The 27,056-nt window shown below is 47.4% G+C and overlaps 1 protein-coding gene across 5 annotated transcripts in view; it reads left to right on the top strand.

Annotated features, from left to right (window-relative positions):
• JAK1 (Janus kinase 1) overlaps nucleotides 1-27,056 on the top strand; it is a 235,334-nt gene that overhangs the window by 201,931 nt on the left and 6,347 nt on the right. For all 5 annotated transcript variants that reach the window (XM_069541134.1, XM_060023207.1, XM_060023215.1 and 2 more), the window contains 14 exons: nucleotides 2,383-2,540; nucleotides 4,406-4,529; nucleotides 7,056-7,242; nucleotides 14,808-14,914; nucleotides 18,030-18,173; nucleotides 18,861-18,948; nucleotides 19,430-19,557; nucleotides 20,168-20,303; nucleotides 21,386-21,537; nucleotides 23,993-24,143; nucleotides 24,266-24,360; nucleotides 25,429-25,621; nucleotides 26,369-26,493; nucleotides 26,870-27,042. In XM_069541134.1, coding sequence (XP_069397235.1) covers nucleotides 2,383-2,540; nucleotides 4,406-4,529; nucleotides 7,056-7,242; nucleotides 14,808-14,914; nucleotides 18,030-18,173; nucleotides 18,861-18,948; nucleotides 19,430-19,557; nucleotides 20,168-20,303; nucleotides 21,386-21,537; nucleotides 23,993-24,143; nucleotides 24,266-24,360; nucleotides 25,429-25,621; nucleotides 26,369-26,493; nucleotides 26,870-27,042 — 1,961 coding nt within the window. The remainder of the gene's footprint in view (nucleotides 1-2,382; nucleotides 2,541-4,405; nucleotides 4,530-7,055; nucleotides 7,243-14,807; nucleotides 14,915-18,029; nucleotides 18,174-18,860; nucleotides 18,949-19,429; nucleotides 19,558-20,167; nucleotides 20,304-21,385; nucleotides 21,538-23,992; nucleotides 24,144-24,265; nucleotides 24,361-25,428; nucleotides 25,622-26,368; nucleotides 26,494-26,869; nucleotides 27,043-27,056) is intronic.

The following is a 27,056-nucleotide window of genomic DNA, read 5'->3' as shown; positions in this document are numbered from 1 at the left end:
TTGGTTTCCACGGTGTTCTCTTCCCCAGGGACTCTGTAGTGAGGGAGAGGTTGGCCCATTTGTGGTCTGGCTGTCCAACATGGCCAAACCCTGGAGATGCGTGGCAGGGGAGGAGGAACTGCAGCCAGGTGATGCGAGCTTTGTGAGCCTGCCCCATCTGTCCTGGCTGACAGAGTCAAGTCTGGCACACAGACGGGGCACCTGTCGTCTAAGTCAGTGCTCACCCTGGCACAGGGGCTGGCAGCTCTGTGCCCAGCTACAGTGCTGTGCAGAGAGCAGGGGGAAGGCAAGAAGAAATCGATACCTGATCTCCTCGTTACCTTGTTTTCCTTTACAAATACTAGCCCTGCTGTGTGCCAGGTATTTCCTACCTTAAAGCTTTACGAATACCAACTCTTTTCATTTTCATATCGACCCTGTGAGGTGGGTATATTGTTATTCCCATTTTACAGAGGAGGAAACTGAGGCACAAAGAAGTTAAGTAACTTGTCCAAGGTCATACAGCTATTACATTAAATTACTTGAAATTGCCAATATTTGACAATTTTTGACGAATAAAAATGATGATTATATATGCTTAAATGTAATAGCAAATAGAGATACGGAGATTTGAACCCAGATAAGCTGGCTCCTGAACCTGTGGGTTAACACTATGTGATGCTTTTTCTTACTTATCTCACTCCTCCATCCCTTCCCAGCCATGGCATTTCCAAGCAGTACTTTTGGTTGCTGGTCTTTCAGGAGAGCATGATGCTGCCATGTTATCAGATCATATCTTGATTTATCTCTTCTCTCTGCATCTTCTTGACATCTCCCCTTTCTATTCAGACTTCCGCTTTCAGAGAACTTAAGTGCTTACGTACTTTTGTTTGTATGTGACTGGGTGAAGGGCTGCCCAAGCCATACCGTCTTGAGTTTGCTCTTTGGGGCTCTGCAGGGAGATGCCAGGTCACACCCGAAAGGAAGCACACTTAGCACAGAGCCTCCTTCCTGCATCGCCATCCCTATGGTAGCCCTCCCTGCCCTCTCTTGGCCTCCTTGTCTCACAACCCCAAAGCACCCTTCCTTTGGCATCATAGCTAACTCGCATTATAAGCCCCTTACCTCCATTCTGTCTGGTTGCGTATATCCACCCCTCCCCCCTTCACTGGTCTTCTTGTCTCTGTCTACTTTTCTCTGCCACCAGCCTCTTCTTTCTCCAGTGCTAAGGAAAGAGTCATATACTCAAGTGTCATTTTACCCTTCTCTGAAGGCTCAGGTGTTTGTTAATATTCTTGTGAGACAAAGCTCTAAATCATGGCTTTACAAACCTTCCTTCATCAGATGTTCCTAGTTGACCCCGCAGCTCCTCTCACATGGTCATCTCTCCTCAGGGTTGTAAGATCAAGACAAAACCCCACCTGTCTTCACCTCCAGGCGTTTTTCTTCCTTCCATGGAAACTCCCTCCCTCCTCTTCTTTTACCTTTGCCTCTCGCACTTGGAGTAAGACTCTCTGCCTTCTCCAGACCCTCAGAGGTTCCTGGATGTAATCTAGAAACCTTATCATTGTGTCTGGGACCATTCCTGGACTAAAATCCAGGAGTTTCACCTTCTAGACCAACTCTGGATGAGATGAAACACCTGTGCCTCTGTTTCTTTTTCTGTAACTAGGAATAATGTGTAGTGCCAGGACCAGGGTGTCATCTGCACACTATGTTCCCCCCCACCTCTACTTTTATACCTCTGCCACCTTGATTCAGGCCTCCTCTTCTATCTGGACCGGGTGGCAGCTTCTCCACAGTCTCCTGCCTGCCACAGCTGCCCGTGCGCCCCCTCACCCCACTGTTCCTCAATCTGATAAAAGTTTTGAGATAAGAGATGAAAGAGTGTGGTGAACAGAGTTATATGTAACTGCAAGGGGTGCAGTTACTATCGACAAAAAGAGCTTCCCGGGCTTCCCTGGTGGCGCAGTGGTTGAGAATCTGCCCGCCAATGCAGGGGACACGGGTTCGAGCCCTGGTCTGGGAAGATCCCACATGCCACGGAGCAGTTAGGCCCGTGAGCCACAACTACTGAGCCTGCGCGTCTGGAGCCTGTGCTCCGCAACAAGAGAGGCTGCGATAGTGAGAGGCCCGCGCACCATGATGAAAAGTGGCCCCCGCTTGCCACAGCTAGAGAAAGCCCTTGCACAGAAACGAAGACCCAAGACAGCCAAAAAAATAAACAAATGTGGGGTTTAAAAAAAAAAAGAAAAGAATTAAAAAAAAAAAAAGAGCTTCCCTTTGGGGTTGTACATTCTTCATTGTGTTAAATATCTTCTCGCTCTGTACCTCCCCAGAGAGTCAGCTGCTTAAGATGGCAGGCACGTGATGTAACCATGGGCATTTCTACTCTCTCGCCAGGAACTGAAGCTGTCTTCCCACGAGGAGGCGTTGTCCTTTGTGTCCCTCGTGGACGGCTACTTCCGGCTCACAGCAGATGCCCACCATTACCTCTGCACCGACGTGGCTCCCCCGTTGATCGTCCACAACATACAGAATGGCTGTCACGGTCCAATCTGGTTGGTTCGAAAACATTTTCAGTTGCCTTTGGTGTGAAAAGAACCCACGTGTTAGTGATGGGGAGCGTGTCCTTCTCAGGCATGGGCGTCATCAGGCATTTACGCTGAATACTTACTTGGTGCCCTTTTCCATCCCTGCTGTCCTGGTCAGGCCTTCCTGTCATTTCTTACCTTGGTCCTTGCAGCAGCCCCTCACTTCTTCTCCCTTCCTTGGGTGTCCTCATAGATGAACCCCTCACTTCTCCACAGCTGACCAAGAAGTGCTACACTTCCTAGCCCCTTACTGTGCCAGACGCTCTGGGTGATTCAAGAAAGACAGGGCACAGGTCTCGACAGCAGACGGTGTAGGAACAGAATCCCGAGTCAGCATGTCCTCCAGTGCCAGAAGGCCCAGTGAAGGTGACCAAGCCTTAGAGTTGGGAGGGGCTTTGCTGGGTGTCTCGTCCCACCTGCATCTCAAACACCTCTGGTGATGGGGTACTTAGTGCTTCACTTGGCAGCAAGTAGCTTATAGCTCTGACAGTTACAGACATGCGTACCTTCCTCATAGGGAGTTGAAGTCTGCCTCCCTGTAACTCTGTCTACTCATCTGAGTTCCGCCTTTTGAAGCAACAGGGATTCAGTTTGCTTCCTCTTGCATGTGACCATCCTTCAGGCACAGGAAGACAGCTGCTGTGTTTCTTCGGAGTCTCTCTTCCAGACCGAAATGTATCTGTGGAAGCATCTCGTCAGCCACCTTTCACGTGAAGCGGTTCCCACCTTCTTCCTGATCCCAGTTGCCTTGTGGACAGGCAGTTTGTCAGTGGTGTGGTCCCTGGCCTGAAGAGGCTCACAGACTCACAGGGAGACAGACACACCAAGGAATTGCAGAGCAAGGGTTGAGCTTTATAATAAAGCATGTCCCTCAAATATGCCAACTATAGTTAGGCTTCAGGGCCTTGGCACTTGCTTTTCCCCTTGGTCTGGAAATCCCTCCCTCCAGAATTTCAGCAGTCACCACTTCCTTCAGGTGTCACTCAGATACCACCTAACTGGTAAAGTCTTACCCAAGCACCTTATATAAAACAACGACACCTCTTCCCCCTCTGCTACCCGCACTCCCTGACTCCTTCACTCTGCTCTATTTGTCTTCAGTGGCGTTTATTACCTCCTGACATATTAAGTTTATGTACGTGTCCGTTTGTTTCTTGTCTGCCTACCCTCACTGCCCAACCACCAGGGAGCCGTTGGTCTCTGCCATTCTCTAACACGTGCTGACCACACAGCCCTCTTTTACCAACACTCAGTGAGCAGAACTCACTGGGTGTAGTAACCTCATATGTGGGTTTATTTAGCAGCTGTTTGCTCATTGCCCTCTGTGTGCCGGACTTGTTAGTCCTGGGGACACGGGAGTATAGGATAGGCAGGCTCTCTACTCACAGCTTTCTGATCCTTGATTTCTTTATTCAGTGTTTATTATTCAGTTGTTCACTTATTTATTGAGAACTGTGAGCCAGGCATGCTCTGGTTATTGGGGATGCAGCAATAAACAGAACAACTCCAAGTCCATGCTATCCTGAGGCTTCTGTTCTAGTTGTGCTGCCTGGGATGGGGGGAGAGACCCCTACCACTGCATCACGGGCAGCTCTGCATCCTCAGCCTTGGGGGGAGCTCTTCTGGCTAGAGTGGAAGCGGCGTGTGTGGGGAAGTCAGGAACAAGCATATGAGACAAGCTCTCTGTCTCATATCAGAGACGACGGTAGGACCCAGGACAGGTACTGTGAGCGGCCGTCAGACTTGAGGCAGCTCAAGGAAGTGGACACCCCATGGGGTTTAGAGTGCTTCTGTTTGGGGTGAGCTTTCTCTCTTTGCCTCTCTCCCTGTAGCACAGAATATGCCATCAATAAGTTGCGGCAAGAAGGAAGCGAGGAGGGAATGTACGTGCTGCGGTGGAGCTGCACCGACTTCGACAACATCCTCATGACCGTCACTTGCTTTGAAAAGTCTGAGGTCAGTCAAGACAGTGGCTGGGGCCAACCCATGTGGCCACAGGGTGTCAGTGCAACCTCTCATCCAGGAGGACCACCCTTGGGGGATGGGGGTAGAAAAGCCTGGGGCTCTGAGAAAATCGCCGGCAGTTCTGACAGGGACAGCCTGCACCTCAAAAGGAGCCCCTTCCCAGGCAGCCATACCCCATACCCTTTCATCCTTGTGGCCCTTTCTTTCTTCCTGCAAGGGACCCATGGCAGGGGTCCCTGTACTCTGGAAGGTGGAACACGACCAGAAAACCAGCTCACACAAAACACTCGGTGCCAGGACCATCACAGACCCAGAGCTGTGTCTGGGCATTCACTGGTACAGACTAGCACCAATGAGGCCTGTTGGCAACCTGGCCTAACACAGTTGTCCCCAGATGGTAGGTGCAGACATTTTAACAAATTACTGACATGTGTTTTGACAAGATGTCTGTTAGTGACTCAGGTGTGGTTGGAAGCTGGGAATGATGTGAGAGAAATCCTGAAGCCAAATTGCAAACTTGACCTCACTAGACCACAGTGCTTCGTTATTCATGTAATTTTTTAAAACACAAGAAATGGACTATTTTTTAAAATTAATCAGTTTATTTATTTATTTATTTTGGCTGCATTGGGTCTTCGCTGCTGCATGCGGACCCTCTCCAGTTGTGGTGAGCGGGGGCTGTTCTTCTCTGCGGTGCGCGGGCTTCTCATTGCGGTGGCTTCTCTTATTGTGGAGCACAGGCTCTAGGCGTGCGGGCTTCAGTAGCTGTGGAATCAGTAGCTGTGGCTCGCGGGTTGTAGAGCACAGGCTCAGTAGTTGTGGCACACGGGCCTAGTTGCTCTGCAGCATGTGGGATCTTCCCAGACCAGGGATCGAACCTGTGTCACCTGCATTGGCAGGTGGGTTCCTAACCACTGTGCCACCAGGGAAGTCCTGGGCTATTTTAAAAGACAAGAGTTTTACAGAATTAGTCCAAATAAATACAGTAGTGTTGCGTGGGTTCACCATGAGCTAGGAGAATTGGGGCAGGGGAGGGGCTGCAAGATGAGAGTCAGCATGTTAGCATATTGCAGACCTCAGATACCAGAAGGAAAAGTACTGGAGAATCTCTGGGGCTGGACTCAGTCAAGAGTGGAAGAGGAAATGGCAGAAGGAACCCAGTGCTGCCAAGAGTCATAGGTGAAGTCTGTAGGGGCCACTGCTCGCCTGGGGTGCTCCTGTACAGCTCAGCCTTGTGGCTGATAACGGGTGCAGTGGCTCAGCACTTGGCAGGCCTGTTGCCTTGGCAGGATCCCTTTCTTCTGCGTTCCGTCAGTCTTTGGAGGAAATTTAATATTTTTATCACAGATGGGAGCATGAGACGGCCCAACCACCTTTTGAGGTGGAATTGACCTGTGCTGTACTGAGAATGTCAGCGATTCAGTAACGTAGTCTACCTGGTGTCAGATTACCTGGGGAAAACAGGAACCATAGATAGGATTACTCCTACTATTTATTTTAGCTCACCAGACACTGTGCTAAGCTCTTTTCCTGTATATTCTCATTTAATCCTTACACTAGCCCCATGAGATAAGGTTGTATTATCCCCATTGAACAGATGAAGAAACTGAAGCATTAAGATTTTAAATATCTTGTCCTAGTTTACAGCGTTAGTAGATCTTTCTGGCCCTCATTCTTTTTTTTTTTTTTTTTTTTGCGGTACGCGGGCCTCTCACTGTTGTGGCCTCTCCTGTTGCAGAGCACAGGCTCCGGACACGCAGGCTCAGCGGCCGTGGCTCACGGGCCTAGCCGCTCCGCGGCATGTGGGATCTTCCCGGACCGGGGCACGAACCCGTGTCCCCTGCATTGGCAGGCGGACTCTCAACCACTGCGCCACCAGGGAAGCCCCTGGCCTTCATTCTTAACCACTAAAATACTAAAATAGTTCCCTTTGTACAGAAGTTGTCATGAAGGAAAACTTCTGCTTATACTTCCTCTATGGGGCACCATACAGCTCGGAAACCAGACCAGACAGCTGTCTGCCACCTCCCAGGAGGTTCTTGGAAGAGCTCAGTTTGAGGGAGTTCCTAGATAAATTTTTCTATAGTACTTATTATTTCATGCATAATATGTGCTAACCTTTATAAAAGTGTTTACTAACGTTTTTACACGGGCCCTGCCATATAATCTTAGCAGCAGTCCTATGAGGTTGGTGTTTTCATGAAGTTCATCTGAAGTGCCAAAATGAAGTGATTCTCTTGTAGAAATCACTGCTGTTAGGTTGTCTCCTTGGTGTTAACTCCCTTTTATCAGTGCCTTCTCCTGGATCTCCTTTATTAGTTATTATTTCATTTACTTATAATAAGCTTTTTTATTAGGGAATAATTTTAGTTTTACAGAAACATTACAGAGATAGTACAGAGTTTCTGTATGCCCTCTACCCAGCTTCTCCTGTTGTTAACATCATACATACCCATGAGAGATTTGCTTGAGCCCTTTTTAAAACAAATCCTTTCTGATTATTTTCTTGAATGGCAGTTGCTGGGTGTCCAGAAGCAGTTCAAGAACTTTCAGATTGAGGTGCAGAAGGGCCGCTACAGCCTGCATGGCTCAGACCGAAGCTTCCCCAGCCTTGGAGACCTCATGAGCCACCTGAAGAAGCAGATCCTGCGCACAGACAACATCAGCTTTGTGCTGAAGCGCTGCTGCCTGCCCAAGCCCCGAGGTCAGTCTCTTCAAGCCAGAGCCAGGCTGCATCCCCTCGTGATGCTCTGAGACCCAGATCAAACAAAAGATGCTGGGTGCTTTGAAGAAAGTGGTCTTTCCCCCACAGTTTCTAGGTGTTTTTCATTAAGTTTTGTTACAAGTCTGTCTCTGACGCACATCCCACTCCTCAGGTGTCAGCATTTTCTATAGAAAAGACATACACCTTTTCTCAGTATCTTAATTATTAGCTGCCGAAAGAGGCATGTTTAGGATTAGTAAGCAGAAATTTACTTCTTTCTTTCTTTTGATAAAATGTCTTAAGTTCCCGTCAGTAGTTTATCTGTCTGAGAGATGATCCTGGCACATCTTCTGTGGGCCAAGAACTATGTTAGATACATAGAGTCAGAAATGCATGAGACTCAGTCTCTGCGCCCCAAGGGTTTCTAGCCTAATACAGAAAATGTCACAGGTAAATGAGGCCACTGTAGCGTGTGATGCGTGTTTAAATCAACATGCACACACACACACGTATTAGACCCTGGGGTTGCAGAGAAGGAGATGGTCAAGATCCCTGAGTCACATAGCGTGGAAGGCTACACAGAGGAGGTGGATCTTGAGCCAAATGTTGGACAGTGAACAGGAGGTTGCCAGTTAGATAAGGGCATTCCCAGCACGCATGTGCAGGGCAAAGCAGCAGGCCAAAGCAGGGGCTGCAGAAAGGTTCTAGAGGACTAATGTGTTCAGTGAAGTTAGAAAGAAGGGAGAGGGGAGACTGAGAGAGCAGAGATTTGGGACCATGGGAGGCCTTGGATGCCATGCCAAGGAGCTGGGACTTTATCATGCAGGCAGTGGGGAGCCATGGGTGGATCACAGAGTAAATTGGATAGGAGAGGTGAGGAACTTGGCGAGGAACTTGGCTGCTCTTTTTTTTTAAATTGAAGTATAGTTGATTTATGGTGTTGTGTTAGTTTCTGGTGTACAACAAAGTGATTCTCATATATATATACACACACACACATACACACACACACACGTACATATATATATTTTCAGATTCTTTTCCATTATAGTTTATTACAAGAGATTGAGTATAGTTCCCTGTGATATACAGTAGGACCTTGTTTATCTATTTTGTATGTAGTAGTTTGTATTTGCTAATCCCAAACTTAATTTATCCCTCCCTGCACTCCCTTTCCTTTTTGGTAACCATAAGTTTGTTTTCTACATCTGTGAGTCTGTTTCTGTTTTGTAAATAAGTTCATTTGTATCATTTTTTTAGATTCCGTATGTAAGTGGTATCATATGATTTTTATCTTTCTCTGACTTCACTTAGTATGATAATCTCTAAGTTCATCCACATTGCTGCAAATGGCGTTATTTCTTTCTTTGTTTATGGCTGAGTAATATTCCATTGTGTATGTGTGTGTATGTATTGTGTGTGTGTGTGTATATATCACATCTTCTTTATCTATTCCCCTGTCAATGGACATTTAGGTTGCTTCCATTTCTTGGCTATTGTAAATAGTGCTGCTGTGAACATTGGGGGTGTGTGTATCTTTTCAGATTAGAGTTCTCTCTGGATATGTGCCAGGAGTGGGATTGCTGGATCATATGATAACTCTGTTTTTAGATTTTTAAGGAATCTTCATACTGTTTTCCATAGTGGCTGCAGCATTTACATTCCCACCAACAGTGTAGGAGGGTTCCCTTTTTTTCACACTTTCTCCAGCATTTATTATTTGTATTATTACTTTTTGATGATAGCCATTCTGACTGGTGTGAAGTGATACCTCATTGTAGTTTGATTTGCATTTCTCTAATAATTAATGATGTTGAGCATCCCTTAATGTGCCTTTTGGCCACCTGTGTGTCGTCTTTGGAGAAATGTCTATTTCGGTCTTCTGCCTATTTTTTGATTGGGTTTTCTGTTGTTGTTACTGAGTGGCAAGAGCTGTTTATATATATTTTGGAAATAAAGCCCTTGTTGGTTGCATCATTTGCAAATATTTTCTCCCAGTCTGTAGGTTGTATTTTCATTTTGTTTATGGTTTCATGTGCTGTACAAAAGCTTATAGGTTTGATTAGGTCCTATTTGTTTATTTTCGTTTTTATTTCTATTGCCTTGGTTGACTGACCTAAGAAAACATTGGTATGATTTATGTCAGAGAATGTTTTGCCCATGTTCTCTTCTAGGAGTTTTATGGTGTCGTGTCTTATATTTAAGTCTTTAAGCCATTTTGAGTTTATTTTTATGTATGGTGTGAGGGAGTGTTTTAACTTCATTGATTTATATGTGGCTGTCCAGCTTTCCCAACACCACTTTGCTGAAGAGACTGTCTTTTCCCCATTGTATGTTCTTGCCTCCTTTGTCAGAGATTAATTGTCCATAGGTGTCTGGGTTTACATCTGGGTTGTTTATTCTGTTCCATTGATCCATATGTCTGTTTTTGTGCCAGTACTGTGCTGTTTTGATTACTGTAGCTTTGTAGTATTGTCTGAAGTATGAGAGGGTTATGCCTCCACCTTCTTCTTTTTCCTCAGGATTGCTTTAGCAATTCTGGGTCTTTTGTGGTTCCATATAAATTTTAGGATTATTTGTTCTAGTTCTGTGAAAAATGTCATGGGTAATTTGATAGGCATTGCATTGAATCTGTAGATTGTTTTGGGTAGTATGGCCATTTTAGCAATATTAATTCTTCCAATCCAAGAGCATGGGATATCTTTCCATTTTTTTGAATCATCTTCAGTTTCCTTTATCAATATTTTATAGTTCTCAGTGTGTAAGTCTTTCACCTCATTCAGGTTTATTCCTAAGTATTTTTTTTAATGTGATTTTAAACGGGATCGTTTTTTAACTTTCCTTTTCTGATATTTCATTGTTAGTGTAAAGAAGTGCAACCAATTTCTGTATATTATCTTGTATACTGCTACCTTGCTGAATTTGTTTATCAGTTCTAGTAGTTTTTGTGTGGAGTCTTTCAGGTTTTCTGCATTTAATGACAGTTTTACCTCTTACCTTCCAAGTTGGATACCTTTTATTTCTTTTTCTTGTCTGATTGCTGTGGTTAGGACTTCCAGTACTATGTTGAATAGAAGTGGTGAGAGTGGGCATCCTTGTCTTGTTCCAGATTTTAGCAAGAAGGTGTTCAGCTTTTCACCGTTGAGTATTATCTTGGCTGTGGGTCTGTCATAAGTAGCTTTTATTATGCTGAGATATGTTCCCTCTGTACCCATTTTGGTAAGAGTTTTTATCATGAATGGAGATTGAATTTTATCAGATGCTTTTTCTGTGTCTGTTGAGATGATCATGTGGTTTTTGTCTTTTCTTTTGTTAATGTGGTGTATCACATAGATTGATTTGTGTTTGTTGAACCATTCTTGTCACCCTGGGATGAGTCCAACTTGATCATAGGGTGTGATCCTTTTTATGTGTTGCTGGATTACATTTGCTAATATTTTGTTGAGGATTTTTGCATCTATATTCATCAAAGGTAATGGCCTGTAATTTCTTTTTTGGTGGTGTCTTTGTCTGGTTTTGGTATCAGGGTGATGGTGGCTTCATAGAATGACTTTGGGAGTGTTCCCTCCTCTTCAGTCTTTCGGAAGAGTTTGAGAAGGATCAGTATAAGTTCTTCTTTGTATGTTTGGTAGAATTCCCCAGTGATTGGCTGCTCTTTTTTAAGCCCCACCAACAGTGTCATTGATGTCCTGTAGGTGGATTCATCACCTCTTAGAATGTGAGAACTGGAAGGACACGTAGGGGTCACCTGATCAAGAGTCCCGTCTTATAGAAGAGAAAACTGAGGCCTGGAGAAGTGAAGTGGGCCTCATTGAAGGCCAAGGTCAAAGGGGTTTGAGTGCCAGGTCTTCTCCCAGTGTCAGATCCCTTGAATACTGACAGGTTTCTTTGATGTTTCTCTGCCACAAGCTACTGCCCTCCATATGTCAGATCCTTCCCTTAGAAGGAGTCAGGCCTCAAGGAAAGGGCAGCACAGTTGTTCCTGAGGCCGTAGCAAGTGTGGTCGAAGATACTCTGAGTAGTCTGTCTTATTACAGAATGCATCTGTGAGTCTTTATGACAGGGGTGGGCAGAAGAAGCAACACCAGCACAAAAAGGGGCCTGGGTGCTTGATGTTTGAATCACTTTTTGGTCTCCCAGTAAGACACTGTCACTGAACCTGGTGAAAGAGGAAAGACTCTGTGTTCTTGTTGCTCAGATAGGGTTTCCTGCCAGCCTTGGGGAGTAACTGCAGCCTTTGTTTTTGTGCTTGAAGATATTCTGCAAAGGTAAAAACACATCTGCCACTTGGCTGTGAGACCTCGGAGTGCACTATAACCTTAGAGCCCAACAGCCCCAATTACTCACATAATCTATCCTTCCAGATATTAGAGGCGGTTTTCACTTTCCTAGGGATTAGTGGGCTCTGGGTGAGGCTTAGGAAATGGAGAACAGCAGCCACAGGAAGCGGGAAGGTAGCGGCAGTTCGGAGGCAGGGATGTGATTTCTATGCTGGGATTAGCTGGGGAGGTTTCTGGTGTAGATGCCACCCCTGCTGGCCCAGAGCTGGAAACCAGTGGCTATGGTGGGAGAAGCACAGAAACAGAACTGAACCCTTCTCACGGCTTCTCTTGAGGCTCCTGGAACTCTGCACTGAATGTGTTCAGTGTTTGTCTCTCCACTTTGATTATAAACTCTTAAGACAGGATCTGGGTCTCACCACGATGATTCATGGGAAGTGCAGTGTCCAGCACAGAATGGGTGCTCGCTAATGTCTGTTGAGTGAATAATTACAGCAGTAGCTACCATGTTGGTGGGTACCTGCCAGTCCCAAGCAGTTTATGTGCATATTTGCATTAAAAAAAATCTGCACAGTAGCTCTTTGCAGCTGTTATAAAAATGAGGAAACTAAGGATCAAAGATGTTCACTGACTTGTTCAAAACCACACAGATGGTAGTATCACTAGAAGTTACAATAAAAGTAGCAGTAAAAAAAAAAGAAAAAGAAAAAAAGAGTAGCAGTAACTAATGATGATGATGATGATGGCTACTATCACGTGAGTAATTCTTAAATTTGCCAGGCACCGTTTGAGTTTCTTTCATGTTTTAAGTTATTTAATCCTCAGAACAAACCAGAGTATGTTGTTATCCATTATACTTATCCAAGATCACTTAGGTAGTTAGAGGAAGCATGGGGATTTGAACTCACGTCTTCTGACCCCAACTCTTTCCCCTACATAACACTGCAAAGTTACAGGTGCAGTCATCAGCCCAAGACTCTGGGGTGGGGGTCAGTTCTCCTGACCCTGGGGATAAGGGTGCTGTGGATGGGAGAGCTAGACTAAGCCCTGTGTGTGCGACTTTTTCACATAGGCCCTCAGAAGCCCTCTGTCTTCCCTCTGCCACCTGCAAATTAGAGAAGTGGTGAAATCATGAAAACTAAAGAGAATGGCATTTTGGGTTCCTCAGTGCCTCGGCCCTTCTGAGCACAGGCTTCTGATGGCCAGACCCCAACCTGGGTTTCACACTTGAAAATGCAACAAGAAACTCCTCATGGAATAAATAAAAAGGAGGTGGTCACTCAGAGTGGGTGTGACAGTCAAGAAAGTCCACGTCTCTTGTGCATTGCCCAGCCCCACTGCTGCTCTCCAAATCTGAGGATGACCATGTTAAGAAGGAGATAGGGGCCCACAGGACCTACTGACCAGTCGCCACTGATCCTCTCATGTCCTCATTCATGGAGTCAAGCTTGAAGCTTGATTTCTGCACCGTCCAGCTCTGGCACTGAAGACTGCTGTAGATTATTGCCAAGGCTTCAGGAACCAGCTGGTACAGCAAGGATGACGGTGCTAACAGATGTAACGCTGGTCATAGTCACAGTGGCTGCTGGTTATGGGGCAGTCACCTCACACCAGGGATTGAAGTAAGCCCTTCATGTGTGTCATCTCGTTTATCCCTCACAGCAACCCAGCAAGGGGCATGACTGTGTCCCCCATTTTTCTAGTGAGGAAACAGATTCCATGGAGGTTTAACAGCTTTCCCCGCTCACACAGTTGACCCTAGTGCCATGTTTCCTGAAGTGGCCATTGCAAATAATCAGCCCATAAATGGTTCCCGTTGCCATCCTCCTGATTTCCTCGATGGCTCTATTGCCCAGACCCTTCCTTGGGGGCACCATTCAAGTGGCCCTTTCTTGATGTCTTTTCTCCATCAGGGCAGTCCTGAGTTGCCTGTTTGAACCTGATTTTACCCAGGTAACAGGGTGGAGTCAGGATAACAGAATGAAGGAGAGGAGACTCTGAAAAAGGGAGTATCAGGATATGATAACAAGGGAGTCTGTATCGGAACCAGTTTTTGGCTCCCAGATTTGTACCCCCCACTGGGGCCAGGCATGCTGTCTGTGGAGGTAAGAGACTGGAGCCAGTCCTGAACGCAGCATGAATCCTAAGCCTGACTGTGGGCAAATGGTTTAATGGCTCTGAATCTGTTTTCTGATCTATAAAAGGGGGTAGGTATACTATGTGTCTCATAGGATTGTCATAAGGACAAAGGAGCTAATGTGTATAAAGCTCTTCAGGACAGTGCCTGGCACAGAGAAAGCAGTCAGAAAATATGAGCTGAAATAACAAAAGAAAAACCCTGCCTTGCAGGGTAGTGAGGATTTGAGTCACTTGGCTCACTGTAGGGACCCGGTACTCGCAGCTAGTGCATGAACACATAAAAACCTTCAGGGGCTCCTAGAATACTCGCACTGCTAGTTCGAATGTGGAAGGTGCTTTCTTCCCTCACGATAACCTTGGAGCTTGCAGTGGCTCCATGGAGGGAAGGCAGCTTCCGTGGATTATAAATTCCGTTAGCCACCTGTGCTGACTCTGCTCGGCACATTTTGTAATGGGTTTGGTTTGCTGTTCGAATCAGTAGAGTCTGGGGGATGGTGTGCTCAAAATCTGTACATTCAGCCAGGACTTAGTTAGTGCCTCCTTGTTGTCAGGTGCTGCTGGGAGCCCAGAGACGCTCAGGCGTGACCTTCTTTTGGGGTCACCCGCCCTGTTCCTCACAAAACTTGTGTTTTTCACCCCCCAATTTTGGTTCCTGTCACTCCCAAAGTGCTTCCTCCATCCTTAGCTCTCATCCTTCAGCCCACACCCTGATTATTCGTTTACACATTTAACAAGTATTTATTGAGTGCATACTGTGTACCAGGCTGTGGAGGTAGAGCAGGAAATAAGATGGACACAGGCCCTACATTCGTGGAGTTTCCGTTCTCAGCTTGTAACATTTCATTTCCTCCCCTGACCTCTTTTACCAGGACAGATCCTGCTGTGTCAACCCTGGAGTGCCTGTACCTGCCCTTTAAGAATAGCTGCACAGATTTTGATTGGTTGATTATTTGTTTCGTATTGGCTCTGTTATTAGCCTGTGAGCTCCTGGAGGGTGGGAATCAAGTACTTAGTAGATATTTGTTGAATGACTGAACCAACAAATGCACAAGTATGTATTCAGCAAGCCCATGGCCCAGCAGATGTTGGCCAACTGGGACCTTAGACCTTGCTGCTCTGCTCAGACTTCTCCTCTCTCTTCCATAGAAATCTCCAACCTGCTGGTGGCCACCAAGAAAGCCCAGGAGTGGCAGCCTGTCCTCCCCGTGAGCCAGCTGAGTTTTTATCGGATCCTCAAGAAAGATATTATGCAGGTGAGTCACTGCTGCAGGTCCAGCCCTGGTCCTGCCTTCCCACAGCAGAAAAGCCTGGGGAATGTGGGGAGGATGAAGTCGGGTTTGGGGAGACCCTGGTGGAAGAAGAGCAAGACTTCCCCTTGATAGGTAAAGCTGGTCAGCAAGTTTCCTGCTGTCCAACCTGACCTTGCTGATGCGTCCTAGAGGCTTGCTTTCTCCTTGAAAGAGCTGGGTTAATCAAGTTTTGCAGGGTTATCTAGGGTAATAGGGACCTTCCATGCCTGGTCTTCTGCAGGTAGAAGTAGTTGGAGAACTTGGTGGGAATGCTGACAGGTCTCCACAGGGGAGTATGGGCTGATGACCCTCATTGTCCCAAAACATGCTGTGTGAAAAAGCACTTCTGAATTTCAGTCCTGGGCTTTCTGATGATGTTTCCAGAAGGAGCAAAGCTGGGGGCACACAGAGCACAGTGAGGAAGTAGGAGATGCACCCTGGAGGAGAACTGTCTTGAGAATCAGATCCCTCAGACCAGTGTTCCAGCCTTGGGAGGCCTTTGCCCAGAGTCTGCAGCCTTAGGCAGGCCCAGTTTCTGTCGTACCTGCCCTTGGGCCTTGCTAGGTTGTGAGGCCCATGGAACCCCCACTTTCTGTTGTGCATCCCCCTCCCCAGCCCCTTACACAGAGCCACACGCAGGGCGGGGAGGCTAAGGGAGCGGTGTGCCAGCAGCCTTGGAGGGAAGGAATCCACATAGGCCGCTTACTGCCCGGCAGAGGCTGCGTCACCTTGGAGGTGTTGGAGGGGAAATCGTGGGCTCACTGTCATTGAGGAGCCTGGCGGAGGGTGGCCAGCGTGGGGCTGGCTTGTTCATGTACTCTTTGAAGCCGGTCCCTGAAATTGTTGGGGAGGTTTTGACGGAGTGGAAGTCCACAGCTGCAAGTGCCTCGCTTCACTTATGTAAATGCTTCACTGAGGGCCTGAGGGCCAGATCTTACTGTTCTGTCCCTCCGGTGGTTATCAGAGCTGTGTCCAGAGATTAAAATCGCAGATCAGCAGTACCCCAGCCTCTTTTCTGCCTGGAACTTGACATGTACTTGGGGTCTTCCTTCTGTCCTTGCCCCTGAGTCTCTGGGCAGATTACCACCCTCTGCACCTCCAGCGTTCATTTAGCCAACAGTGATTGAGCAGTTGCCCATGCCAGGCATGACTGCCACCCTCGGCAGGCTCACAGTCCGGTGGGCGAGGCAGACTCGCGTCTATCTTAAGCAGATAATTATACCACCAGGAGACAAGCCCTAAGTAGGGAAGTATGGCAGGATGTGGGACTGTCAGATGGTCATCCTACCTAGTCTTGGGGGGACAGCAGTGGCTTTCTGGGGGAAGTGGCATCAAAGCAGAGCCCCAGAGGATGGACAAGCCATAGACAAAGGCAGAAGGCGCAGCGTGGAGGGAGGCTGAGGTGGTACACGCAGGGGCCTCCGGGTTGCTGTGGAATCCTGACAGCACAGAGCCATATGACTTGGCCCTGGAATAAGCACCCCTTCCGAGGAAGAGTAATTATTCTGAAAGCATATGGCTTTTGTGGGATGTTCTGGGAATGCAACTTCCCATAATCTTGATGTATCGCTTCATGACACATGCAGCTTTAATGAATAGCCACAGGACCTTGCCAGGATATAGGAGACAGGGCGGATGTATCACCATTCTGCTATGACAGATGACAAATGGTGGTGTTTGTGCAAATTAATATACCCAGTTAACAATTGTGTACATTTTTTTTTTTTTTTTTTGCGGTACGTGGGCCTCTCACTGCTGTGGCCTCTCCCGCTGCAGAGCACAGGCTCCGGACGTGCAGGCCCTGCGGCCATGGCTCACGGGCCCAGCCGCTCCGCGGCATGTGGGATCCTCCCAGACCGGGGCACGAACCTGTGTCCCTTGCATCGGCAGGCGGACTCTCAATCACTGCGCCACCAGGGAAGCCCGATTGTGTACATTCTTGAGGGAGACAGAAATCAGCTGAGGGAGTCAGCCGTAATGCATTTTCTGCATTTATAGGTGGTCCTAGGATAATAGAATAATAGAACTACAAATAATAAGTTTTGTGGGGTTAATGTCGATAGCTTGACAATGCCTGAGTTTCATGAATCACATTTTGATTTTCAAATATTAAGAGTATTTAAACCATAATTATTAAAGCTTAAGCTGGAACGGTCTTAGAGACAGATCATTATATGTTCGGGGCCTTGAGCAGATGATCTCATTTAGTTCTTATGCTGCTCACTTGGTTTTATTATCCTTTTTCATATGTGGGGAAACTGAGGCCTGTCCCTCCAGTCTCTGCCTCTGTCTTTACATCACCTTCCTCTGGCGATTGCTAGGGCATATGTATGTATAAATTGTATCACTGATTTGAAAGCATGCACATGTGCACCCATTGCATCAGGTAGATGGATAGAAAATGAATAGTTTAGGTGTGAGAGGGCGATCAGACAAAACACACTGGCCCAGTGGATTGGCTTCTACCCACTGTGCGCCAGGAGGTGTTCTACCTAGTTCCTCATTTGATTCTTACACCAACCCTACGAGGCAGGTACATTGTTACGTTAACCCATTTACAGAAAGAGGGTGCCGATTGAGCGTGATGAAAGGAGGTCTCGAAGTTAAAATGCCAGGAAGCAGTAGGGCTCACAAGCCTGTTCTCTTTGTACCCCAGCCTGTGAGTGGAGGAGCCTCCTGGGGGAGCGGGGAGGGAGGTCCTCTCTGAGTCTGTTCTGGAGGCCTGGGTGGGGGCTGATGTTGGTGGCTTTTGATGGCACTGTTGGAAGTTTTGTGAAAGGTCAGGGTTATGTTTCGGCCCCAGGCTGTTCCTGGAGGTAGATAGCGTGTTGCTGTTCAGAGGATATGAGGATTATTTCCTGGGGCCCAGGGAGTGCCACAGCTGTGTTTGGCCAAGTAGTTTTTTGTCACCTCTGGAGGCCTGACAGGACCAGGCACTGGAGAGGCTTGAGCTCCTGGGGCCCCTTTGCCGTTGCCCCATCCCTGCTAATGTATGTTCCCACTGAGGACTCAGTCCCAGACTCTGGCACCACTGAAGCCTCAGGGGGTGGTCACCCTAATTTCCTGCTTCCTCCTTCAGGGCGAGCACCTTGGGAGAGGCACGCGGACACACATCTACTCTGGGACCCTCATGGATTACAAGGATGACGAAGGAACTTCCGAAGAGAAGAGAATAAAAGTGATCCTCAAAGTCTTAGACCCCAGCCACAGGGACATTTCTCTGGCAAGTGTCTTCCTCACAACCCCACCCTCTCCCCTCCCTCATTTCTGGAGCCAGTAGAGCACAGTGGGCTAAGAAGAGCCTTTGCCCCGATTTTGGGCCTGTCCCTCCCAGTACGTCCCACTCTCTCCCGTTTCCTTCCTAGAGGTCCATGTGGCAATGCCGTGGAGCCCCAGACTCTAGCTGAATGGTCTCAAAAGTGCCTGATGCAGTCCAGGCTGTCACTTCAGAGTCTGGGAAAGTAAAGCCCAGAGCAGTAAAATGACTTACCCCGGATCCCACAAACTGTTAGAGAGTGGTAAAGCCAAGTCTTGACAGACATCTGCTGCCTTGGTTTTCCTTTTATTCTAATATAGTGTCCAACGTTGTTATTTCCCAAAGTTTGAAGGAAGAGGAAGTGGTGGACATGAGTATCGAATGGGGACGTTGTCAGCCAGCCTATCCCGCCAGCCTGGCTCTGCATCCTATTAGGTTTTCTAAATGAGTCCTGTGTCCCAGCTAGATGGCCCTCACAGTTGAGGCTTGGCAGTGCCTCTGGGTAGTTGAGGCCAGGGGAGTAGTTTCAGGGCTTGGGATGAGGACAGTGGTGACCTTTCCTGGGATCCACTGACTTTCCTCTCAGCTGAGCCCCTTTAGGATCAGACCAGTGCAGGCCAGCCCTTGACATTTCTTTGTCCTTTCCTCCCACAGGCCTTCTTTGAGGCAGCCAGCATGATGAGACAGGTCTCCCATAAACACATCGTGTACCTCTATGGCGTTTGTGTCCGAGACGTGGAGAGTAAGTGTATTCTCTTTGGAAGGGGAAGTCGGCCCTGGCCAGGGAGCATGGTTGCTGTGAAGATGAGTGGGAGCTGATACCCCCCCCTCACGTCGCCCAGGCTTCTTGCCTTTCTTTTTGCAATCAAGGAATTCAAAGTACTGAGCAGGTCGGTTGCTTACGTTAATAGTGGACATGGAACTAGATCCCATCTGTTTTTCACTAATTTCTTGAGTGTTTACTTCTTGCCAGCTCTGGGCCCCACGCTGTGCTAGACTCGGGAGGTAGGGAGTGAGTGAGCTGAGTTCATTGCCCAGAGAGTCAGAGTAGGAGGAGCTCCAGGCAGGGCTTGAACCCAGGCCCTTCCGACTCTGAAGCGCTCTACCATTGGCACCCCCAGGCGGAGTACCAGCCATTAAAATGAGCTCTCGTAAGGGGATGAGGGAGGGTGCTGTCCCAGAGGGACAGAAGGTTGCAGGTGTGGCTGTTCTTGTGTTCGTAGATATCATGGTGGAAGAGTTTGTGGAGGGAGGGCCCCTGGATCTCTTCATGCACCGGAAAAGTGATGTCCTCACCACACCCTGGAAGTTCAAAGTTGCCAAACAGCTGGCCAGCGCCCTGAGTTACTTGGTGAGTATGTTCTGATGTCTGTGGTGGTCCCCATCAGGAACCAAAATGTGGGGAGGCAGGAAGGAGGTACCAGCCAAGCAGGCTGGAGAGCCCAGGCTCTTCACCTGAACACAGGTGTGCCTGGTGCTTAGTGAACGCCATCATCGTGGGCTGTTCTGTGTGCTTACATGTGAATCCTGCTTAGAGGGAAATTTTTATCACTTCAGAGGACTGGCTTCCATACTGCAGTGTATAATAAGAGTAGAAATATTACAGTACTTGTTGAATGAGTGAATGAAACTATTAGCATCAATAGTAGCTCACATTTATTGAGTGCTTACCATGGCTCAGCTGTTCAGGTGTTTTTCAGGCTCTGATAATCACTTTAATTCTCACAAAAGCCCTATGAGGCATGCTCCATTGTTATCCCTGGTTCACTGATGAGGGAGCTGGAGTAAAGGGATGTTATATAATGTGCCTGAGTCACACAGATCATCGGCAGGAGAGCTAAGCTGCCCGGGTCTGGCTGGGGCTGGGGAATGTGGATTATGACCTGTGGGAAACAGGAGACAGTGGGAAGGAGGGCAGCTCCATGGGCAACGTTGCTGAGCTCTGCCTTTTCACTCTGCAGGAGGATAAAGATCTGGTCCACGGAAATGTGTGCACTAAAAACCTCCTCCTGGCCCGCGAGGGCACTGACAGCGAGTGCGGCCCCTTCATCAAGCTCAGTGACCCCGGCATCCCCGTCACTGTGCTGTCCAGGCAAGGTGTGTCCTCCCTCCCTCCCATCTCCTGCCCCACCCATCCCCTTCCCCCGACCCTGAGGCAGGGCCAGGCCAGCAGGGAAGGGGGCTGGGCTGGGGTTCTGCCTCATTTTAGAAAGCACACTTCTGCAAAAGGCGGCTGTGCTTCTGCCCAGCCCTGGGGGCAGGGGAGGTGTCACGCATGGGAGGGTCGGTCCCTGCCCTCAAGGAGCTGACTGTGCAGTAGGAGAAACACAACTGAGCTGGGGCAGGTCTGGTCTTGCGATGAAGGAGCTGTGTTTAAGGTGCCAGGCAGCACCTTGTTCAAGGGGAGGCCAAGGGCCTGGGGTGGTCAGAGATGTGTCAGGAGGAGTGGGACCTGGGTCCTACCTGTGTTTGTTTTGAAATCCACTGTAAGCAACTACAATAAAAATTAAAAACAAAACAAAACAAGAAATCCACTGTAGTTAGAGAGCAGTTTGGGGAGGCGCCTTAGCGATTGCTGTGGTCTTGCAGCTTCTCTTTGAATGAGGTCATCATAAGTTGAGGACTCCAAAGGAGAGGGCAGACCTGGGAGCTGAGACACTGTAAGCAGTGCCGCACAGGTCATGCTCTACCTGTAGGTCATACGTGGGATACCAGTGCACCCCTGGGCCCTTGCAGGGCGATATGCAGAGTATGGGGGTAAGCCCGTGCCCACTCTGCATCTGTTGGCCTCTTCTCCCCGGCCTTCTCTTTCTTAAGCCTTTGTCCATGTGCCCCCCTGTTCTCCCTCCCCAGGGTGTTGGCTTCCACCCTGGGGTGCTTTGCTCTTTCTGAGGCCACAGCTTCAAAGACTGACTCACACGACCTTCTTGGGGAGTCTGTGTTAAACAGACACAGCTGCAGGCCCTGACTCAGACAGATGCATTGGAAAGGCCAGGGCTAAGGGACCTGGAAAACCGCCCCTTTCACAAACTCCCTGCAGGACCAGGGCAGCCATGGTCCATGTTTGGAAAACACTACTTGAAAGAGTTTCTTAACTCCCAGTTCTTGCTGCAATGGCAGTGATATACTCCCCAGGTGATCGCAGAAACTGATCTGTAAATGTTTCTTGTCTTTTCCAGAGTGCATAGAACGAATCCCATGGATCGCTCCTGAGTGTGTTGAAGACTCCAAGAACCTGAGTGTGGCCGCTGACAAGTGGAGCTTTGGAACCACGCTCTGGGAGATCTGCTACAATGGCGAGATTCCCTTGAAAGACAAGACACTGATTGAGGTGAGTTGCTTTCCAGGGTGTGAGCTGAGTGGGGACCCCTTGGACACTCATGGGTGTCTCAGGAGTTATCAGGAAGCCTCATATTGTGGGAGGAGACAGGCACGGGTTAGACTCTCCTCCACAAGCTTACAGTGCCTGTGTGACCTCGCAAATGTTACTTAATTTCCTTGGGCCTTGGTTTCATCATCTGTAAAATGGGAATAAATAATACCTACTTTGCAGGGTTGTTGTGAAAATTAAATAATGCGTGTAGAGTCCCAGGTACACAATATGTGCTCAGTAGATCGCTATAGCATTGCAAAATTAACACCCAGATACTTATTGCGTTCCTCCTGTGTACCAGGCGTTGTCCTAAGTTAAAGCTGGGGGTTCACAATGAAATAGACACAGGCCTTGCCTACCCTTGAGGACCTTAGGGTGTAGTAGGAGAGTTGGGCTAAAACAGCGATAAGGATTCCACACATAATATCTGAAATCATCACCTTTAGAGCCCTGCATGTTGGGTAGGGCAGTGTCATTACCCTTGTTTTACAGGTCAGGTAACAGATGCAGGTGGCCCAAGGCGCGGGTTCCTTAGCTAGAATGCAGAACTTCGAGGCTGACCCTTTCTCGTGTTCACTTGCAGAAAGCGAGTGGAGGCTCTAACTCCAAAGGGATAAAGCAGTGAAAGTTAGAGTGAAGGACCACTGATCCCAACTCACTGATTTGATTATTAGGGTGTGTCTTGTGTCTTTAGAGGGGCAGGCATCACTTTTAGCTGGGAGGGAATGATCAAAGTCCAAGGGAGGGTGGCATTTCAGTTGTCTACAGGGAGCAGTTTCATTTGCCTGGAGTGTGGAGAGGAATGACAGGTAAAAAGGTGGGAAGGGTCCTTTGAGGTCGGATTATATAGAGGCCCTGAATGCCGGGCTGCAGAATTTTACTGGGGTGATGTGGGGCATTGAAGGGTTTGGGTGGGGGAGCCAGGTGCTCGGAGGCCAGACTGGGCAGTTCATCTGGATGGTGGTTGGATGGACAGGCTGAGGAGAGGCCTCTTGCTCTGAGGCTCTCAGTGGCGACAGCCTGAACCAGGAAGTGGCAGTGAGGATCCAGGGTGGAGGGTGCACGTGGAGGAGATACCGAAGAGGCGAAAGAACCTTTAACCTGTTAGCCTTTTGCCAGGTAAACATGGTGCAGGACTTGGGAAAGAGGAGTTAAGCTAAAACCAACAGAGAAACCGTCACATCCATAGATCTGTATTTAGGATTTTCAGCTGGGGCTTTTGGGAGTCATTTTATTTTTAACTTCCTTGGAAACAAAACAGCATACCCTTTGCTGTCAGTCAGTATTTACTGAGCACCTTCTGTGTACCCAGAACTGAGCAGAATACAGAGATGGTGTAAGGAAATGTCTGTCCCTTTGATAAAGGAGGGTCTGTCTCTTCTCCCAGGTACCCTTGGGTGGGCTGGGTGACCTTTCCCCCTGGCTCTACTGGAGCCTGGAAGAGTGAGAGACACTCCAAGGCAGGGGGAGCTCTCAGCTCCTTAATTCCAACCCATCTTCCTCCTCTCCTCTGGGGCCTGCCCCCACCCCACCCTAGGACCCACAGGGACCAGAAGAGAAACTAGTACCCTTGAGAGTCAGCTACAGACCAGAGCCTAAAGTGTAGCAAATTAACTTAATTTTTTTAAAAGGGCATCAATTATTCGTTTCAGAATTTTAAAGTATTAACCCCATTGATGAGAATTTAGAAAACAGAGAAAAGTATTTTTAAAAAAGAAATTATTAATCACTATATTCTGGTCACCCCTAACTAATGTTTAACACTTTGGCATATTGTCTTCCAGTCTGTTTCTCTCTCTCTTTTTTAAACAAACTTGGGACCATGCTAGTTATTTTTTCATTTAATGTTGTATATTTTTTCATTTAATGTTGTGAGTACTTTGCTATACGATTAAATAAGCCTTACAGTTTTTACTAATTTGATGTAAGAGTTGTTTCATTAAACTCTGATTTATTTAACTAATTTTATATTTGGCATTGAGGTCATTTTCAAATTTGTAATGTTCTGTCTAATTCTGCAGGGAATATCTTTAAACATAAATCTTTGTTTCTGACTTATTTCTGAGTCGTTCAGTAATTGCAATTAATGAGAGTTTGAAGAATCTGAAGATTTCTACACATGTTGCCAAATCATATTCCAGAAGGTTGCATGACTTTGCTGTAATACAGCTTATTTGGGACTGGGTGGGATATACTGCCTGTTTTCCTTGAATTCGGATTATTTTAGTATCCAGGACTAAGATTTCCCACAGCTAGAGAAAGGCAGCATTAGCACCCACGTTTATGACATCTACTTTTAAGCAAAGCTGTTGGGAGTTAAATTAGGGATTGTTAGGTAACTCCTTCTGACCTGGGGCTAAAAGGTCTGTGAGTGGTTCCTTTGGTTTCTTTCATGTGGTCCACTTCTTTGCAGAAAGAGAGGTTCTATGAAAGCCGGTGCAGGCCAGTGACCCCATCTTGTAAGGAGCTAGCTGACCTTATGACCCGCTGCATGAACTACGACCCCAACCAGAGACCCTTCTTCCGAGCCATCATGAGAGACATCAATAAGCTGGAGGAGCAGAGTAAGACTCTACCTTGAGCTGTTTAACCAAGACCAGCCAATGCTCGGGGGAGGGAGGGATAACAAGGAGCCTGTGAGGGGCAATCACTCCTTTTTAACATGTTCTCTTTTCTCTTCTGTTAGATCCAGACATCGTATCAGAAAAAAAGCCAGCAACTGAAGTGGATCCCACACATTTTGAAAAGCGGTTCTTAAAGAGGATCCGTGACTTGGGAGAGGCAAGTTATACTCGAGTCTCTGCTGACCACTTCACCTCTATGGATATCTAAAGCTGCTCTCCATTCTCTCTCGTTTTGGGTCAAAGTTTGTAGGAGAAAGCATCTTACTGTGTTCTTTAGGATTGTGTGTTTTTCCATTTGACACACGGTGGCAGCCTGTCCACAGGACATTGATCAGCTCCCTCGGGAGACTTGGTCTCTAAGGGACAAAGAGATGAAAAGGGGGGGATCCATCCATGGGGGATGGATATAGATATGGTGGAAATAGAGAAGTCCCTACCTCTGACTTTTCTGGGAATACATATCCTGTGAGGCTGCTTAAATGAGAGATGGATTTATTTCACAGAACACCGAAATAGAATTTTAGCTTTTCCTCTGGACCTTGAATGGCAGTTTCCTGACAGTAAATGTGACTAGAGAAGCTACTGGAATTTGCATCTTTATACAGATTTTCTGTAGTTAATAAAGGCTGTGCCACCTTGAGTACCCGCCATGTGCCAAGGCCGAGTGCTGGGCATTCTACAAGCACAGTGTTCCTGCTTCCTCACAGCATTCCCAAGGGTTTATTACCACTGTATACATTGAGCACCTCTGGAGCCAGCTCAGAAGGTGGGGTGACCAGGCTCGAAAGGCTCGAATCACTAGCAGGTGGCTTAGCTGGGATCTAATCCACGTCTTCTAGAGACTCCTCATGCCTTGCTCTTTGTAGCCACATTGTGGTGCCTCCTGTAGCGTGGACCCAGGGCTGTCAAAGAATGTCGAGGTTGTCCTGCATGTCCAGAAATAACCTCCATTTCCTTTTGGGTTACACTTTCGTAGAAATTGGGATTGATGTGTTGGTTCACCAGTCACTTGATCCTTTTCTTGTCTTAGCTCAGTAATAGAAGGAATGGCAGGTAAGCCAAGTGGGGAAGAGCCCAGGTAGGAGATTGCTGCCTGCAGGGTCAGACTGTGCGTGCACCCCCACCTTCAGGGGAACAGCACGAGGAGCAAGGCTCATCTTTGAAGTGTGTCCTGTTGGCCCAGGCCGGGGCTTCTCTGATCAAGCACGTGCATCTTTCCCTCCAGGGCCACTTTGGGAAGGTCGAGCTCTGCAGGTATGACCCTGAGGGGGACAATACAGGGGAGCAGGTGGCCGTCAAATCCCTGAAGCCTGAGAGCGGAGGGAACCACATAGCTGATCTGAAGAAGGAAATTGAAATCTTAAGAAACCTTTATCATGAGAACATTGTGAAGTATAAAGGCATCTGCACAGAAGATGGTATGTTGTGCAAAGTGGGGTTGGTTTAAAGACTGAGTGACTATCTGGGGTCATGAAGGCCAGTGCTGAGCAGGCAGTGCCCTTGGCCTCATCTAGGCTGCCTGAGTGCTAGCTGATGGCCCCCGGAGCTCTAGGGCTTCGAAGCAGTATGCACTGTCAGAACCCTCAGCTGCAGAGCTCCCGGGAAAGCTACCCAGCCTCCCCCACCGCCAGGCGGGGGGTGATTCCAGCATTGTCTCTCTTGGCTGTTCCTACACCCACACTGGGGATTGGACTTCCCCTGTCCTGATATTTGCACACGAGGGCACAGAGACCAGATGAAACTGATGCCTGCTCCTCCCCTTTCCCTGTTCTTTTGATCCAGCACTAAGCAAGGTACTTCGTTTTCTAGTTTTCTAAATCACGGTGGTAAGTAGTGTTTACTAACAAGTGTATCTTTTTTACAAGTCAGTACAATACTCATGTATTATATTTTAAAATTGGTAGTGGCTCATAATTTTTAAAAATCATCATTTGCCTAGTTGTTTGCAGAACACTGTGTTGTCTCAGTGAGCGCTGATAACCCTAGGGTAGATACCCTGTTCACTGCTGAGGATCCCAAGACTCTGAAACCTGCGAGGTTAAGCAACTTGCCTGTGATTCAGGTCCTCTGTCTCCAGATCCTGTGCCCTTCACTCCCACAGTTCCTTCATTTGGCAACCTTGTACTGATGGTTTTTTTGTTTTTTCGTTTCTTTTTTCTAAACAGGAGGAAACGGTATTAAGCTCATCATGGAATTTCTGCCTTCGGGAAGTCTTAAGGAGTATCTTCCAAAGAATAAGAACAAAATTAACCTCAAACAGCAGTTAAAATATGCCGTTCAGATTTGTAAGGTAAAAAGAAAAAAAAAAAAAGAGCCTGGTAAAAATTTATAAATCAGGCACTCTGTCCTGGGTAATTGGTTTATAATTAGGCTGCAAGTGGAAAATAATTTCCAATAATTGTACTGAGTTTATTTTGTTCTGCATGATTTGGATTGAAAATTAGCCTCTGCTAAGAAAGTGAACTAATTTGTTAATATGGTTTCTTTAATGTGTATTTCTTGGAATCAGGTTGGTCTAACTATTTTTGCAAAGAAGTAAAAACAAAAGAAGTGATATGTGAATGAAATGACATATATGTATATTTTTTTGTTATGAAGTGGTAGATACAGAATCCAATCTGAACTGACCTTCAGCAATGTGCTCTGCCTTTTCCTCTCTCCCTCAGGGGATGGACTATTTGGGTTCTCGGCAATACGTTCACCGTGACTTAGCAGCAAGAAATGTCCTTGTTGAGAGTGAACACCAAGTGAAAATTGGGGACTTTGGTCTAACCAAATCCATTGAAACTGATAAGGAGTACTACACAGTCAAGGACGATCGGGACAGCCCTGTGTTTTGGTAACTGAATCAAA

This window comes from Delphinus delphis, chromosome 1 (assembly GCF_949987515.2).
Source record: "Delphinus delphis chromosome 1, mDelDel1.2, whole genome shotgun sequence".
In the NCBI taxonomy this organism is placed as follows: domain Eukaryota; kingdom Metazoa; phylum Chordata; class Mammalia; order Artiodactyla; family Delphinidae; genus Delphinus; species Delphinus delphis.
Note: the sequence above shows the minus strand (reverse complement) of the source record. Positions and strands in the feature narration are given on the sequence as shown.